This window comes from Lynx rufus, unplaced genomic scaffold (genome assembly GCF_022079265.1).
Source record: "Lynx rufus isolate CCGP_SWC_20201006 ecotype Redwood Valley unplaced genomic scaffold, mLynRuf1.p SCAF_6, whole genome shotgun sequence".
Taxonomy (NCBI): Eukaryota; Metazoa; Chordata; class Mammalia; order Carnivora; family Felidae; genus Lynx; species Lynx rufus.
The window spans coordinates 74,083,991-74,099,611 of NW_025814878.1; the positions used below are offsets into that span (position 1 = coordinate 74,083,991).

Sequence of the window (15,621 nt, forward strand, 5' to 3'; positions counted from 1 at the left end):
TAAAAAATAAATTTCTCTCTCTCAATATAGATATAGGTAAAGGCATATAGATACAGGTATAGACGTAGATTATAAATATACAGAGGTACATATACATACAAATAGATATAGATGCATATATAATACCTATATACACACACATATATAGATATAGTTATGCAGATATATCCTAATGCTTCTAATTCTCTGGAGAACCGTGATTAGTACAGGTAATAAAAGATGAAATCTATTAACAGAGACCAATCAGGCAGAATCTTGAACTAGAGGCAATGGAAGTGAAAATGGCTAAGGTAGGCAGTAGTAAGAGATGAAAGCTTCCTGGATTTGAATGACATAATAAACAATACATTTAACTACGATTATTTTGGCATCCATAATATGTGTAATATGAACCAGGTCAGGGATGCTACAGTTAGAACACATTGGAAGAACTCTAGACCAAAGGATTCTATGGATGGAAAAAAACAAATGCAAAAACAAAACCGACAACTATTTATACAATAAAGATATGGCGAACAATTCAACAGGAATATTCTCTATTTTCAAGATACTTAAATAAAAGTTATACAGGAATACTGTTCATATATAAAGATGTTAACTTACCATATTTGTCTCGCAAGCCAACAGTACATCTAAAGACTCCACCAAAGGCAACATCTTCACCAAATATTACTGAAAAACAATGTTTAAAGAACATATTTTATTTGATAATCCCTAAATCATACTAACAATGAAAAATAAGTAATTTCAATGTTTACATTTTAAAGCAGAAAACAGAAATAGATCAAAGGTTTAAAATAAGGTTTCTAAACTTCAACATTACTGACGTTCTGGACTGGATAATTCTTTTCTTGTAACAGCCTATTCTATACATTGTGGATATATAGCAGTATCTCTGCCCCCTATCCCATGGATGACAGTTGCCCCCACACACACACAGTCCTGACAGCCAAGAGTGTCTGGAGACTTTGTTAAACATGAGAGGAGGAAGGGGGATTAAAATCATCCCAACTGATTAAGAACCACCAATCTAGGATGTCATTTTGTTTTACCCATGAAGAAAATGAGGCCAGAGAAGTAGTAAAGTAACTTGACAAGTCAGAAAGAAAGCAAGAGGCAGAACTATGACTCACACTCCAGCCTCCTGAGTGTCTGGCCAATGGTTGTTTTCTTTCATATATGGTATATAATAAAAGTCAACACTCTGAAGGGCTGAAGGAAAAATATCCCAAGCTGAGAGAACAGTTACAAATAGGAAAAGGACTTAAATCAAGTAAAAGGAGGCAGGTATGGTGGGACATAGTGAGCAAGGCAAAGAAAATAAAAATGGGTGTTCACAGAGGTGAATTCTATTCCTATATATGCACCTGACCAGCTCTGTGAACCTCAAGGAAACAATTCACCCTTATTTACTCAAGATCATTCTCAGATAGCATTCAAACAAAGCAAAATCTAATCATCCACTATTATAGTTCTTACTTCCTCCTAACAAAATAACCCGTTCTTCACTTGACCTTAAAACTAGGGATTTTCAGGGGCACCTGGGTGGCTCAGTCAGTTAAGTGTCTGACTCTGGCTTAGGTCATGATCTCACAGCTTGTGAGTTTGAGCCCCACATCAGGCTCTGTGCTGACAGCTCGGAGCTGGAGCCTGCTTCAGATTCTGTGTCTCCCTCTCTCTCTGCCCCTCCCCTGCTCATACTCTGTCTTTCTCTCAAAAACAAATGATAAAACATTTAAAAAACTTAATAATAAAAACTAGGGATTTTCAAGTGGAAGCCCAAGGTATACCAAATATACATATATTTATATATACTAATACATATAAGTAAAGCCAATCAAATTTAGAAAACATACAGCAGGACAACTGTTTTTATATCGATGATTAAATTTGATAAGCTACTTATTTATTACAGTTATTTCCAAAATATCTGAAGTTGAATGACAATGCATTTCAAAGGAAAGCATGGAATCAAATCTTCATTTGATAAACAGATTCATAAATCTGAATGAAGTGGTACTTCCCATTTTTTTATATGCTGGAGAAACAGAAGTACCCAGTAGGTATTAATCCAGAAAGTATTAATATAATATCAAAACCACACATACTATGGGAAAAAGTTGACTTGAAGATGTTAGATATACATCAGAACTAATTCACCATGAATTAATTTAAAAAATGTGTTAATAGCATGATCTGATAACCTTAATCATTTGATCAGATCTTTTAAAAAATTTCAGGTAAATGTAATGTTAACCACTGAGCTCCAGACTCAACATTTCCAGCAAATTTTTGATTCTGAATTAACACAGCTACCGTAGTCAAGCAGAAAGGAATTTTACCTGCAGTAGGATCTTTAGCCAATGAGTTATCCAAGGCACTTGTTATCGCCTGGAAAAGATTCATTTTCTGAGTTTGCCCTGTGAAAATTAAAAAAAAAAAAAAATTAAGTAACATTTCCTACATTGTAAAGTATATTAAAAATAACCAGTTTCTTAACAGTTGATTACAACATGATTAAAATCAACGTAGAAAAGAAAGTATAGAATATACTATGTGAATTTATTGGATTATTCACAATGATGCTGGTTCTGTAGAAATTACAAAAGCAATACAGGCTTCGGAGCTTGACGACGAAGCAAAAGTGACACATATTAAACAATTAAAAAACAAGTACAAAAAAGGAGAAATGAATATAATCCAGTCACCAAGTGTGTGTAAACCATAAATAAAAGCCAGAAAAGATAACCAGCCAGAGTGAAAGTGGTCTGAGATTATATTCTGGACAGGTGTTAAGAATATAAAACCTAGGGGTACCTAGGCGGCTCAGTCAGTTGAGCGTCTGACTTTAGCTCAGGCCATGATCTCAAGGTTCGTGGGTTCAAACCCTGCACTGAGCTCTGTGCTGACCACTCAAAGCCTGGAACCTGCTTCGGGTTCTGTGTCTCCTTCTCTCTCTGCCTCTCCCCAACTCACACACACTCTCTCTCTCTCTCTCTCTCTCTCTCTTTCTCACTCTCTCTCAAAAGTATATAAACATTACATAAGTGTTTGTGTGTGTGTGTGTGTGTGTGTGTGTGTGTGTATAAATCCCTGACAAATACACGTGACTCAAGGCACGTGTTAAATATGCCAGTAACAGCAAATGGTCATGGGCCATAAAACAATGAGGAAGGCTGGTGTTTAGAGAATACTATAATCCCATGCCTCAACACACCAGACTTGGTCCTTCCTACTGTCTCACTGCTCAAGTAGACTCTCTGCAAGCCAACTTCTAGTTCCCTAAATAGACAGATAGGATGGTTAAATGTAACAATACATGTAAAGTTAGTGCCCAAACACAGTAAGTGCTGAACAAATATGAGTTATTTATTATTAGAATCTGGACTTTTTCCATGCCCTTCATCTTGACTTTGGCATTATTCTGAATGGTAGAAAACTTTGTTTAATAAAGTTCCAAATGTTGGAACTCAGAAACATCATACTTTAGAGCTTTAAGTCTTGGTGCTTCCCAGGACCTACAGACATCCCAGAACTTTAGGTCAGCTCCTCTCCAAAAGTACTCTTCAGGATGGAGAGGCTTCTGCCTGAATCTTCTCTGATCCACAGGCCATCTTCACGTTACCCCATAGCTAGCCATGCTGCTAGCAAATCCCTTGAATACCGCTAATTACCCTGACTACTGTCCCATCTAACCTCTGTACTCCTTGGTAACTTGCTGTGTTCCAAAAGCCAAGATCTAATTCACAATGTGGGTCACAACAGCTAGTGCTGTTGCCATCAACGCTCTGGCCATGACACATGCTGGTCACTCACCCTTTTCTTGAAGACTCATCTTTGTCCCAAGCCCAGCCTGGATCCACAGCAGGCTCTGATCTATGACATCTTCCATCTCCCAATATCCACTGACGCTCAACCTTCTCTTAACTGCTCTGATCCCTTCCGCACTGCTGAATGCCCAGGCTTCAAGTCTTGGCAATATCCACTTAAAAATGCCCTGCTGCCATCTGTGCCAAGAATAAAGTCCTGTTTCTACTCTTATTTTTGGTGGGGATAATGGGAATTCATTCAAGAAAGTACAGTACTGTTATGCCATCTACACCAAAGGATACATAAGCAAACCACATGTCTGTGATAACTTCAAAATTTATTTTTCTTCAGGCTAAGGCTATATCATTTAAATAGATGCTTGCCTTAAATCCTTCTCCATTCTATAAAAACTCTTTAATAGTGTTTATTGGTACCCAGCATCAGATGATAATGGTTTAGGGCAAACTTGTTTTCTGACTGCCATGATATTCCCATTCCTTCTCCCATTTCATACATTTCCTAAAGGCAGATTTTTTTTTTTGTCTATTATGATTTTCATAGCTAAGGAGCTAAGGAGGATAAAAATGCCTAAACACCTAAGGTGATGTTTATTTCAAGTATGCTGACCATCTGAATTAATCCTGAATGCCTCCGAGACATCTTATTTCATCGCTATTCAACAAGTTTTAGTTACAAAGAAAGCAAAGACTTTAACAATAAAAAAACATACCAAGTAAATCTGGAAAGTATTGCTTAATTACCACCAAGAATTGACTCATCTTGTATGAAAACAAAGTATAAGAGTATTTAAAGGTTTTATTTCCATGTAAGCACAAAAACTTCTACTCCTGAATATTTTTCAAATAGATTCAAAATTTTAGGGGGTTGGATTAACTGCTGTTCTACCAGATGCTTTTAAAAGATTTAAATAATTTTAATATAGTAACATCTACTCCCAATTATTTTTAAAGTGGCAGTATGGTCTGTGAATGGGTCAGGAAGAAATCACAAATTATTCACAGGTAACATCATTTTAAATATTTATTTCCCTTAGAATTACTTATTCTCTTACAGGTTACATTAAAGACCATGGTAAGACATGCCTATGGTTCCTCATGACAAAGTATGTGCCTGTAGCACATGTAACTATGAGCACTTAAAAATTATTCGACACTGCTGCCCAATCATGCAATTACCAATATTAATAAAAAGCTGCTAAACCAGACTGACATCTCTTCTTTCCCAGATAAAAAGTTATAACAAAACAAAAATATACATAGCAGTTCAACTTCCCTAGTCAAGGATACAAGCTAATGGGCACCCATTGGTAAGACACAGCTTTATGGCTAGAAGTGAGCTACTCACTCGAAATTATCCTAAGTAGAGCATGTGAAAAAATAGGCCATCACCACTGCTGCAAAGATAAAGTGGCAGGTAATGCAGGGTCAGAACACAATAGGAACACAATAGAACATGAGCCCTAAGAGGTCAGGGATTCCTATCTGTTTTTGATCAGAGGTATATGCTTAGTGCTCATAACAATGTCTGACATGTAGCAGGTGCTCAATAAATATTTGTGGAATGACCACACAAATGAACATATGAGGCTGGTTCAATAAAGATAAAATCTACAAAGCATATTGCTAATGGACTGCTTGAAGAGAAAGAAATACGGTAGGATAAAACATCTACCAGTGTTACAATTCAAAGTCAGACTGCAGGAGCAGGGGAATGAGGCAGAAGTGATACTGCTATGGCATCTTCAGTTATTCTGAGTAACTACTCAGTATGCAGTAGCATTGAAGACAGAAGCCTTCCACACAGCTAGAGCATGTAAGACAAAAATGGCAAATGAGTGCCCGAGGAGCAGTCTCTAGAAATAAATCAGGTCAACAGCAGGGCATGTTTAACAGTAAGTATGTTTGTAGTTAGATCCTGAACAAATAAAAGTACACAGCTATGGGGGCACCTGGGTGGCTCAGTCGGTTAAGCATCTGACTCTTGATTTCAGCTCAGGTCATCGTGGTTGGTGGGACTGAGCCCCCGTTGGGCTCTGCACTGTAAGCACAGAGCCTGCTTGGGATTCTCTCTCCCTCTCTCTCTGTCCCTCCCCCACCCCCCGACTCATGTACACTCTCTCTCTCTCTCTCAGAATAAACATTTTAAAAAAATACACAGCTATGATATGGAAAGTTAGGGTCTACTTTCAGAAACCAAAGTTTCTGCCAGCACATTCAGCACTGGCCCTCCTCGGAGCTGCCTAGTCCTTGATGTGTATTACAGCATTTTCATGTCATATTCCTTAGAAACCTCAGCCTTTAGTGCCTAACACAAACACGACCATCAGTATATGCTTGTTGAAGCATGATGGATGATTTTAGTGGCATAATCTGGCATTAACCACACTGTAAAATGGAAAGATGCCTAAGAAACTACCTATTTTCATCCAACAGAACTTCTTCCACCCCTCCAGATGCCTGTTCTTCAGGAATCCCTTTCTATGTGCCAGAAATGTACCTCTAGCCCACTCTAATCCCTACTATGGGGTTTCCCAAACTCTAACCCATAACGTAAGTTTCATGGAACATTCAAATATGAGAGACAGGACCTTTTATATTAAAATATAAATGAAGGATCTATAAACACAAATGCCTTTTTAAGATGCTAGTAAAGGGGGAGGGGGCTGCCACCGAACGCCAACATTGGGAGGACCTAAGAAAGCCTTAAAGTTGAAGAAACTATGGCTAGGAGCCCTGGGTCCCCATCTCAGGGCACCTGGTAACTCATGTCATGGTATAACAAACTACAGTTGTTTCCCTCCCTTTAGCTGGACACTTCTCTCCTCAGTCTCTAAATGCTTTTTAAACTCTTCTGTACGCTGGTCACTCCCAAATGAGTATCTCTAATCCAGACTCCTCCTCTGAATTCCTGATTTATATCCAACCATCACCAATTCCCCACTCGGGTGTCAGGCTTTTCTAACTCAGTAAGCACACAACCGAAGGCTTGATGTCTGCTCCCAAAACCAGTCTTCTGCATCTCAGCAAACAGCACTATCCTCCACCCAAGCAACCAGGCCAGAAATTGAGGAAGTATCCTTGAATGTCTTCCTTTTATTCATTCCTTATATTCAATCCATCCAATCCAGCTTCCAAATATACTACTTCCAACATATAGCTTAAAGTCTAGTACTACCAACCATGTCCTAATTCCAGAACTCACCATGTCTTTCCTGTTTCTGAAAAACATCTCCTAACGGCATTAGTCAGCGCTGGCCTCTGTAACAAAATACCACACAGATTGAGTGGCTTAAACGACAGAAACTTATCTCTCACTGTTTGGGGGGTTGCCAAATCCAAAATCAAGGTGAGTTCCTGATGAAAACCCTCTTTCTAGTTTGCAGAAGGCCATCTTCTTGCTGTATCCTCACAAGGTAGAGAGATAATCTCTCTCGTGTCTTTTCTTATAAAGGTTCTAATCCCATTAACGAAGCCTCCACCCTCATGACCTAATTACTTCCCAAGGACCCCATCTCCAAATACAATCACACTGGGGATTAGGGCTTCAACATAGTAATGGGGAAATGATATATTCAGACCAGAGTACCACCTCCTCACTTCTACTCCTTCATCCCTCATTCATCAAAGAGCTGCTATAAGAAGTCCTAAAAAGCAATGCATGTCATATGTTACTCCTCTGCTCAAAATTCTTCTAAGTTCTCTGACTGCACCTGGAATAAAGCCCTACTCCTCATCACATCCACAAAGCCCTGCTTGATCTCATCCTTGTTCACTTCAAAAGCCCTATTTTGCACCACTGTCCCCAAGGCTCACCACCTGAGTCTTCTCTCAGCTCCACCACAGCAAGCTCCCTGCTACGTCAGAACCTTCACACATGTTGGGTCCTCTGCCTGGCACCTCCTTCACACCTCCTTGGATACTCTTTCCTGATCGCTTAGAGGCTGGTCAAATACTAACCTCTTCTTAGGGGCCTTGTTAGGTCTCTATTATTCTCTTTCCCAGCACCTGAACATGTCTTACAGGGCATTTATTGCAATTGGGATTGATTTAAGTATGCATTTACTTGCTATTTTTCGTCCATCTCCCCCACTAGACTTAAATTCCATGAGGACAGGTCCATATCCACATTTGTGTTTTGTGCTAAGCACCTAGCACAAAGTTTGGCAGCCAGAAGAAAACTAAAATGCACAGAATGAATAAAGAAACCTACACGCATACACACAATGTCTAAAATCAGGGGCAGGGAGAGGCCCAGATGTGTTCTTGGGGAGCAACACAGAGCAATGAAGGCAGCACACACACTGGCATAATCATGCAGGCCTGGCCTGGAATCTGTGAGGCCACTGGGGAAGTTACTTAACCACTGACACTCCATTGCCTACTCCATAAAACAGGAATAATATCTAATGTCTAGGGCCAGTGTGGGAATTCAGCGAGATGATTACTATCAAAGGTCAAATATTTAAGAGCATCTACTCTAGAACCGGGAGACCGAATCTAGCACAACCAGTACCAGGCACCAATAATTACATGACTTACCTCGCTGGATCCCCCCAGCAATGCTCTGAGGCAGAACAGATGAAGAAAAGAAAGCTTACGAAGACTAATAAACCCGGCCAATCTTACAATGCTAAGTTGTAAAGTGGGGCTCAAATTTAGGCACGTTTGACTCAAGAACCCCAGCTCTCAGCTTCCGTGCAATAGTGCCTCCAGAAAGTTGCAATTTCCCAAATGATAGCAAAAATGGAGTACGAATGGGATGAAAGATAGAGCAGAGGAAATACAGTCAATAATACTGTAATAATGGTGTATGCTGACAGATTGTGACCTTCCTTATCTGGGTGAACACTGAGTAGTGTATAGAATTACTGAATCAATGTGTTGGACACTGGAAATGAAAAAAAGGTGCGGGGATGAGGTGAGAAACTAATAAGCAAGTTCCTGGACCATAAGTAAAGAAACTTGAAGGTGGGTAAATAACAGTAATAAAGGAGGACAGGAGTCTCTGTTCAAATGAGACCCAAAAGATGCAACAAATTTGGGGAAAGCCAGGTTTGAGGTAGGGTTAAGAGCGGGCAAAGTGTGGTGTGAAGAAATTGTACGAATAACGCAAAAGACAGTGAGGGTGAGTGCTCAGGGGCATGGCCTCTTAGAGCAAACTGAGCACACTACTTAAAAATGAAGCCTGGCTTCACCTCGTACAGATAGTGTCACTTGGGGAAGTTTGGGTTTTTTTTTTTTCCAAGTTTGTATTTAAATTCCAGTGAGTTAACATACAGTGTCATATTTGCTTCACGTGATTTATCACTCCCATAAAACACCCAGTGCTCATCACAACCAGTGCCCTTCTTAATACCCATCACCCAAGTGTCAAGAAGTAGAAGTTTAACCTCTTTGTATCTAAGTTTCTTCATTGTAAAATATGGTTGATAATAGGATATATGCCACAGCACTGTTATATGAGGATTAAACGAATTGCTACATGAAAGGCACTCAGAATAGTGCTTCGTACCAGGTGACCTCTTATAAAAGTGTCTTCTGTCATCATTATTATCATTTGGTGGGGTGCCGTGGAGAAGTCTGGATGAGCAATGATAAAGAATAAGGAAACACAGTAGGAAGAGAAAAAAGGAAGGACACAGTTGGGGGCAATTCTGGTAAGACTGGGAAAAGAGATATGAAGAGAATTATCTAGTCTCAAAGGTCCCAACTTTTGACATGGTTGTTTTGGTGCCAGACTAGCACTCAGACTAGCCGACCTCAGGATGCTATATTCTGCCAACGCTGCCAATGCTATAGAATAAATGTTTGTGTTCCCCTCCCAAATTCATATGTTGAAACCTCATCCCCAATATAATGGTACTTGGTGGGGGGGGGGGGCTTTGGGTGATGAATAGGTCATGAAGGTGGAGCCCTGCTGAAAGGGATTTGTGCCCTTAGAAAGAGACCCCACAGAGCTCCCTCACTCTTTCCATTATATACAATGTCACAGTGATGAGACAGCTGACTGAGAACCAGAAAGCGGGGCCTCACCAGACATAGAATCTGTCAATGCCTTGACCTTGGACTTCCCAGCCTCTAGAACTGTGAAAAATAAATTACTGTTGTTTACAAGCCACCAGCCTATGGTATTTTGTTACAGCAGCCCAAAAGGACTAAGACATCCAATCAACATATCCAAACCTAAGTCATCCTCTCTTCAAAACCACTCTCCTCTCCCCCAGTATCCCTCATTTGTTTGAGTGATACCACTACTCTACCATCCTTTCAGCCTCCCGGGCTAGAAATGGCAAAGTCATCTCTGATACCCCTTTCTCTTGGCCCCCACGGGCAAAACAGCACCAAATGCAGCCAATTCCTTCGAAAACACAACTATTCCCATTGGCACTCCCCAAGTTTAAACAATTACATCCTCTCTCATGGACAGTACAACATCCCTCTAACTGATCTCTGCCTCCTTACTTTCCTAATCAATTCTATAAACTCTCCCAAGAATCTCATTCAAGCACACGTCAAGTCACTCTCTTGCCTATAAACAATCAACGGCCCTCCACAGCCCACAGAATAAAATCTGAACCTGTGTGTAATGCACTCGGCACAGTGTCAGCTACATTAGCCACATTTAATCTTTTCTCCATGTCCCCCCCCCCCAACCTTTTTTCTGGCTTTCCAAACTTATTTCTACCCCTCCCCTTTTTCCTCTAGATAAAATCACTACTTCTCATTCCTCATAAAACCCTAGGCTTTCTAGCCTCTCTTTTCTTGTGTTGTTCCCTTCTCTACAAATTCTAATACTGGAAAGAAGACCTTCATTCTCACAAAGAGGACTCTTCATTACCCTTGAACAACTGCCTATCTTTCTGAGAGCTGCCTATCTCCCCAACGGTGATGGCTTTCCCTGGTCACCAGTGAACAAGCTTACCTCACTTCAGGGATTTCATCATTCTTTGTCCTTATTTCTTTCAGGAAAAGACTGTTCTACCCTGGTCTTTGTGGAGGTAGTTCCTTTGTCATTCCTCACAGTAAAGTTTAAATGTCACCTCCTCAGAGTCAACCTTGCCCATCACTCTATTTAAGCAGTCTTTATCATGTGTCAAAGTAACCAAAATTTTAAAAATAAATCTATTTGCAGCATCCATGAAAGACAAACAGTTATTATCTTCATTAATATCTTTAATATACAAAACATTAACACAAAAGTAGTGTGGGAGACTTTAAAGGTAGACATATTTGGGTTCAAATTCTGGCCCTGCCACTACTCATACTTGGGCAGGCCACTAACATCTCTGAGCTTCAATTTTCCCATCTACAAAATGAGCATAATACTCTGTAGGTCACAAGGTTACTGTGAGGGTTATAGACTGATGTCCACCACACATGTGGAATATAGCAGTTGTTCAATAATGGTACATAGGATCAGTATTGATAGAAAAAGATTATTACGCATACAAATTTTTCAATGTGCAAAAACAAGGAACATCCAATTCATAAGAAAAAAGAAATATAGCTAACAAATATCTGGTAACTATTCCTTAATAGAAATAAAACAAATATATATTAGAACAAAATGCTGTGAGCACATAATATCCAAGCATGTGTGCACACACACAATTCTGATACCAATTCCTCTGTGTGTGTGTGTGTGTGTGTGTTTTAACACACAGCCAAGCAATTCTGCAACACCAGCTGAGTCTCCTACAACTCACCTCAATTCTGACACTATTGACCTGGAGCTACCATCGGATCCCACACATTAAGGGCTCGGTCCTTGTAAGACTGTGCCTACCTCCCAGTTCAGAGGCCAGCTGCAAATCCAGGTCGTCACCTGTGCTTCTGACTGGAGGTCCCAACAGCCCTCTCTTTGGGTTCAATTAATTTGCTAGAATGGCTCACAGAACTCAGAGAAATATTTTACTTACTAGATTACTGGCTTAATATAAAAGGATGTAACTCAGGAACAGCCTGGTGTAAGGGATGCATAGGGCAAGGTATGGAGCTCCCACGTTCTCTGAGCATGCCACTATCCCCAATTCTCTATTCACCCAATACCTATTCACCAACCCAAAAGCTCTCTAAATCCCATCCTTTTTGGTTTCCACAGGACACCTCATTACGTAGGCATGATTGATCAAATGCATTCAACCTCCAGAACCTCCAGAACTGAAAGTCCCAACCCTCTAATCTCACAACTGACTCCTCTAGTGACCAGCTCCCACCCTTAGATGAACAAGGAGCTTCCAAAAAAGTTACCATCAGCATAACAAGACACCTTTATTACTCTCATCAAAAGAAATTTCAAAGGTTTCAGGAGCTCTGTGCCAGGAAAAGGGGACAAAGACCAATATGTATCTCTTATTATAAATCACAGTATCACAGCACAATCATGATTTTATCATGACACCCAATATTCACCCTCCTATACACACAGATGGAAATATAAACTGATAATTTGAACTATGCATTAAAAATCCATTAAACTGTTCATATCTTTGAGTCAGAAATTTCATCCCTAGAATTTATCCTAAAGAAATAATCTCAGATACACAAAAGATATATGAAACGTTTCTATCCACAAACGTTTCTATCCGCATTGTTTATAACACTGCAAAAGTGTAAAACAAAAGCATAATGGTAATTATTAAAAGTTTCCACTTAATGAGTGTTTCTTAGCAGACAAAATTGGGTTTGTGTACATTGTGCAAAATCGTCTTTACTCCTCATAGCAACCTGTGAAGTAGGTATTATTAGTAACTCCTTACTTACAAAGAAACTGAGGCTTATAGAGGGTAAGTGAGTAGTCCAAAGGCATAGGTAGCATGGCCAAAACCAATCCTAGGACAATCTGATTCTAGGGCCAAGATTTCAACCAATGGACTACAGTGTTTCTACTCCACGGAACACAATGTCTTCTAAAGAAGGTTATGAAAATTATGCAATAATACAGGAAAATACCTCTGATTCAAGAATGCAGATTGTATCTGTATTAAAACTACAATTACAAAAAGAGGTTAGAGTGGAAGAGAGCCAAAGCATAAGAGACTCTTAAAAACTGAGAACAAACTGAGGGTGGATGGGGGGTGGGAGGGAGGGGAGGGTGGGTGATGGGTATTGAGGAGGGCACATTTTGGGATGAGCACTGGGTGTTGTATGGAAACCAATCTGACAATAAACTTCATATATTGAAAAAAAACAACAACTACAATTACAGGAAAATTTAATTCTACTAAACTGAAAGGAAATACCTGGAAGGATACACACCAAAATGTTAGCAGTATTTACAAATAGTAGTGGGTGGTGAGATTACTTTTTCTTACTTTTTTCTATTGTCCAAATTAATGTAACATGTGTTTATTATTTTTATAATAAGAACAAACATATAAACATGATTATCATTCTACCTGGACTTTAGTAATTTCACAGTTGTGGAAGGGGGGTGGGGGATGAAGAAGAACTGTATTCTATTCCTTAAGTATTGGGCTAAAGTTTCTTTGCTTTGAAGACAGAATTCAAGGTTCATCTTGTTGGTGAGAAAAACTTGCTACTTACCATGGTATCTACTGTTTCACAAAAGTGTGACACCTCTTAGTAAATTATTTCTACATGCATTATAGCCCATTGTTTAGAATGGAAGCTCTAGAATCTGAATAATTAAAATCCAAAGCAGAAGCTATCACTAACTTATCTGTGTAACCTTGGACAAACTATGTCAAGACCTCAGTTAACATTACTCACTTTTAAAAGTTGTGCTAAGCATCAAATGAAATAACAAATGTAAATTTTTCAGCATAGTACCTGCCTACAGTAAGCACTCAATATATGTTCACACTTATTATTCACAAGTACAGACACCCTTCCAAAAATATCACTCTAGCATGTGAGAAGTTATCAGACAAAGAAAAGGTAAATGTTCCCAATGTTCTGATAATAAACACTAGATCTTTCAGAGATCACATAAAACTTGCAGAAGAAATAAAAGTCATGCAATTGTCATACTGTGAAGAGTTTGCTAGCGCCCTTCCCTACCAATGAGAGTGCTAGTGGCCTCCTCTTCCAGTCACCTTCACCAATTACCTGCTCCTTGGCTAAACGGCAGCCTAGTCCAGCACAGGCTCATCGCTAGGCTCAGATGGAAAACCTGGGTTCTTTCCCATGTCTAAGAACAACCTGTTTTAAGACCTTGGGAAAAATCAATTCAATTACTTAATCCTTCCGTTTCCTCTTCTCTGCCAAAGCAAAAAAAAAAAAAAAAAAAAAGTAATAAAAGAACATTTTAAAAATAAGAAAAAAAATTTCTCTTTTAAATACCGCTGCCTGTAGTTAATGGCCCAGCTCCGGACAAACAGACAACACCTAGGGCCACGGCTGAGAGAGCGAGGATGGAGAAAGGAGAAAAGGAGGGGATCCCTGGGCACCATCCCTCCACCCTCGACCTCTCCAGACCGCGGCATGCCCTCTCACCCAACTCGAGGGTTCTGAGGGGCTGCCTCTCGTGGGTTGCTCAGTCGCAAAAATAGAGCGAGGTGGAAACTACAATCAAACCCTATAGTAGGGAGGCTCCAGAAAGCAGGGAAGGAATTACACCAAGATGCAAGGAGATCAGCCTGCCGGCCGCCGCCGACACAAGCAGGATGGCACTCCTGGCGAGGCGCCCACAGGCCTGGGAGTCTGGGTTGCACCAGGAGCAGACAGGGCAGCCCCTAGCTCACCATACTCCTGAGGCTCCGGGTCGGGCTGGAAAGTGAAGTGAGCCACCTGCCGCCTCTGTGCCGCATCTCCAGTGGCCGAGGCGGGCTGCAACAAGGCCCGCTGCAGCCCCGCGCCTCGCAGCCGAAGCAACCGTCCCTCTGTCCCAGCCGCACGCAGCCCCAACAGCCGCCCCGCAGTCGCCGCAAACGCCGCCATCCCCACTTGCAGCCCAGGGTGGCGAGCTACACGGCCGCACACTGCCGGCAGGGAGGGCGGAGCACCGAGGCGACTTCTACATTGGTTGGGTCTAAGGGGCGGACCCATGAAATAGGCCAATCCGAGTTCGGAATTAGGGGGTGGGGAAGGTGACGAGAGGAGGCCACAGGCGTTTGCCTGTAGTGCGCATGCGGCAGAGGAAACGGGGTGGGGTCGAGCGGGCAGGTGAGCTCCAATGAAATTGTTCCTGAAGGTGGAGTCTTCTCAAAGTCGCTGCGTGGGCTCGGGACGCGGAGGCGTGTCTGTAATGTGACTCGCCAGTCCTAGATTTGTTCTTTTCTGATGTCATTTGCATTGTTACCTCCGATAACTTTTTCATTTTAAGATTTATACTTTTTTAAAATGTAACCTTTTTTCTCCTCTCCTATTCTTTATCTGTATTATTTTATAAGTAAAAGATGTAAAGGGTTACTGATTGGCCTTGGTTATTGGTTTGGGGTTTCAGAAAACTGGGGGAATCACTGCTCAAAGCTTCCGCTCTTTTTTCATATCTTCCTTGAATGCTTAATAAGCATGTATACATTTTTGCTGGTTTTGTTTTTCAGGATTTAGAGGATAGTTGGAGAGATAAACTTAGATTTCAGCCTATAAATCCACTTAGTAGGAATTCAGATGCATTTTTGCCCAGGTGCAGGGAAAATGGACCTGACCGGCTTACTCTAGCTTAAAAAATTGGAGAATTCGAATGGTTAATTTACATTTCTAATAATCAACTTCGCAAACTTTCTTTTTAAAAATCCATACGTTTAAAAGGACACCTTCCCTGCTCATGAATGTAAAAATCACAGTAGAATATGAGACAAAAGTGAAAGTGTTTCCATCAGATGAA

General features: G+C 40.5%; 1 protein-coding gene across 1 annotated transcript in view; it reads right to left on the minus strand.

The window, feature by feature from the left end:
* BCKDHB (branched chain keto acid dehydrogenase E1 subunit beta) overlaps window positions 1-14,762 on the minus strand; it is a 203,976-nt gene extending 189,214 nt beyond the window's left edge. Inside the window, exons 1-3 of the mRNA XM_047102644.1 lie at window positions 14,537-14,762; window positions 2,343-2,420; window positions 604-672 (exon numbers count right to left, since the gene is read on the minus strand). Coding sequence (XP_046958600.1) covers window positions 604-672; window positions 2,343-2,420; window positions 14,537-14,732 — 343 coding nt within the window. The 5' untranslated portion in view covers window positions 14,733-14,762. The remainder of the gene's footprint in view (window positions 1-603; window positions 673-2,342; window positions 2,421-14,536) is intronic.
* Between the last annotated feature and the right edge of the window lie 859 nt (window positions 14,763-15,621).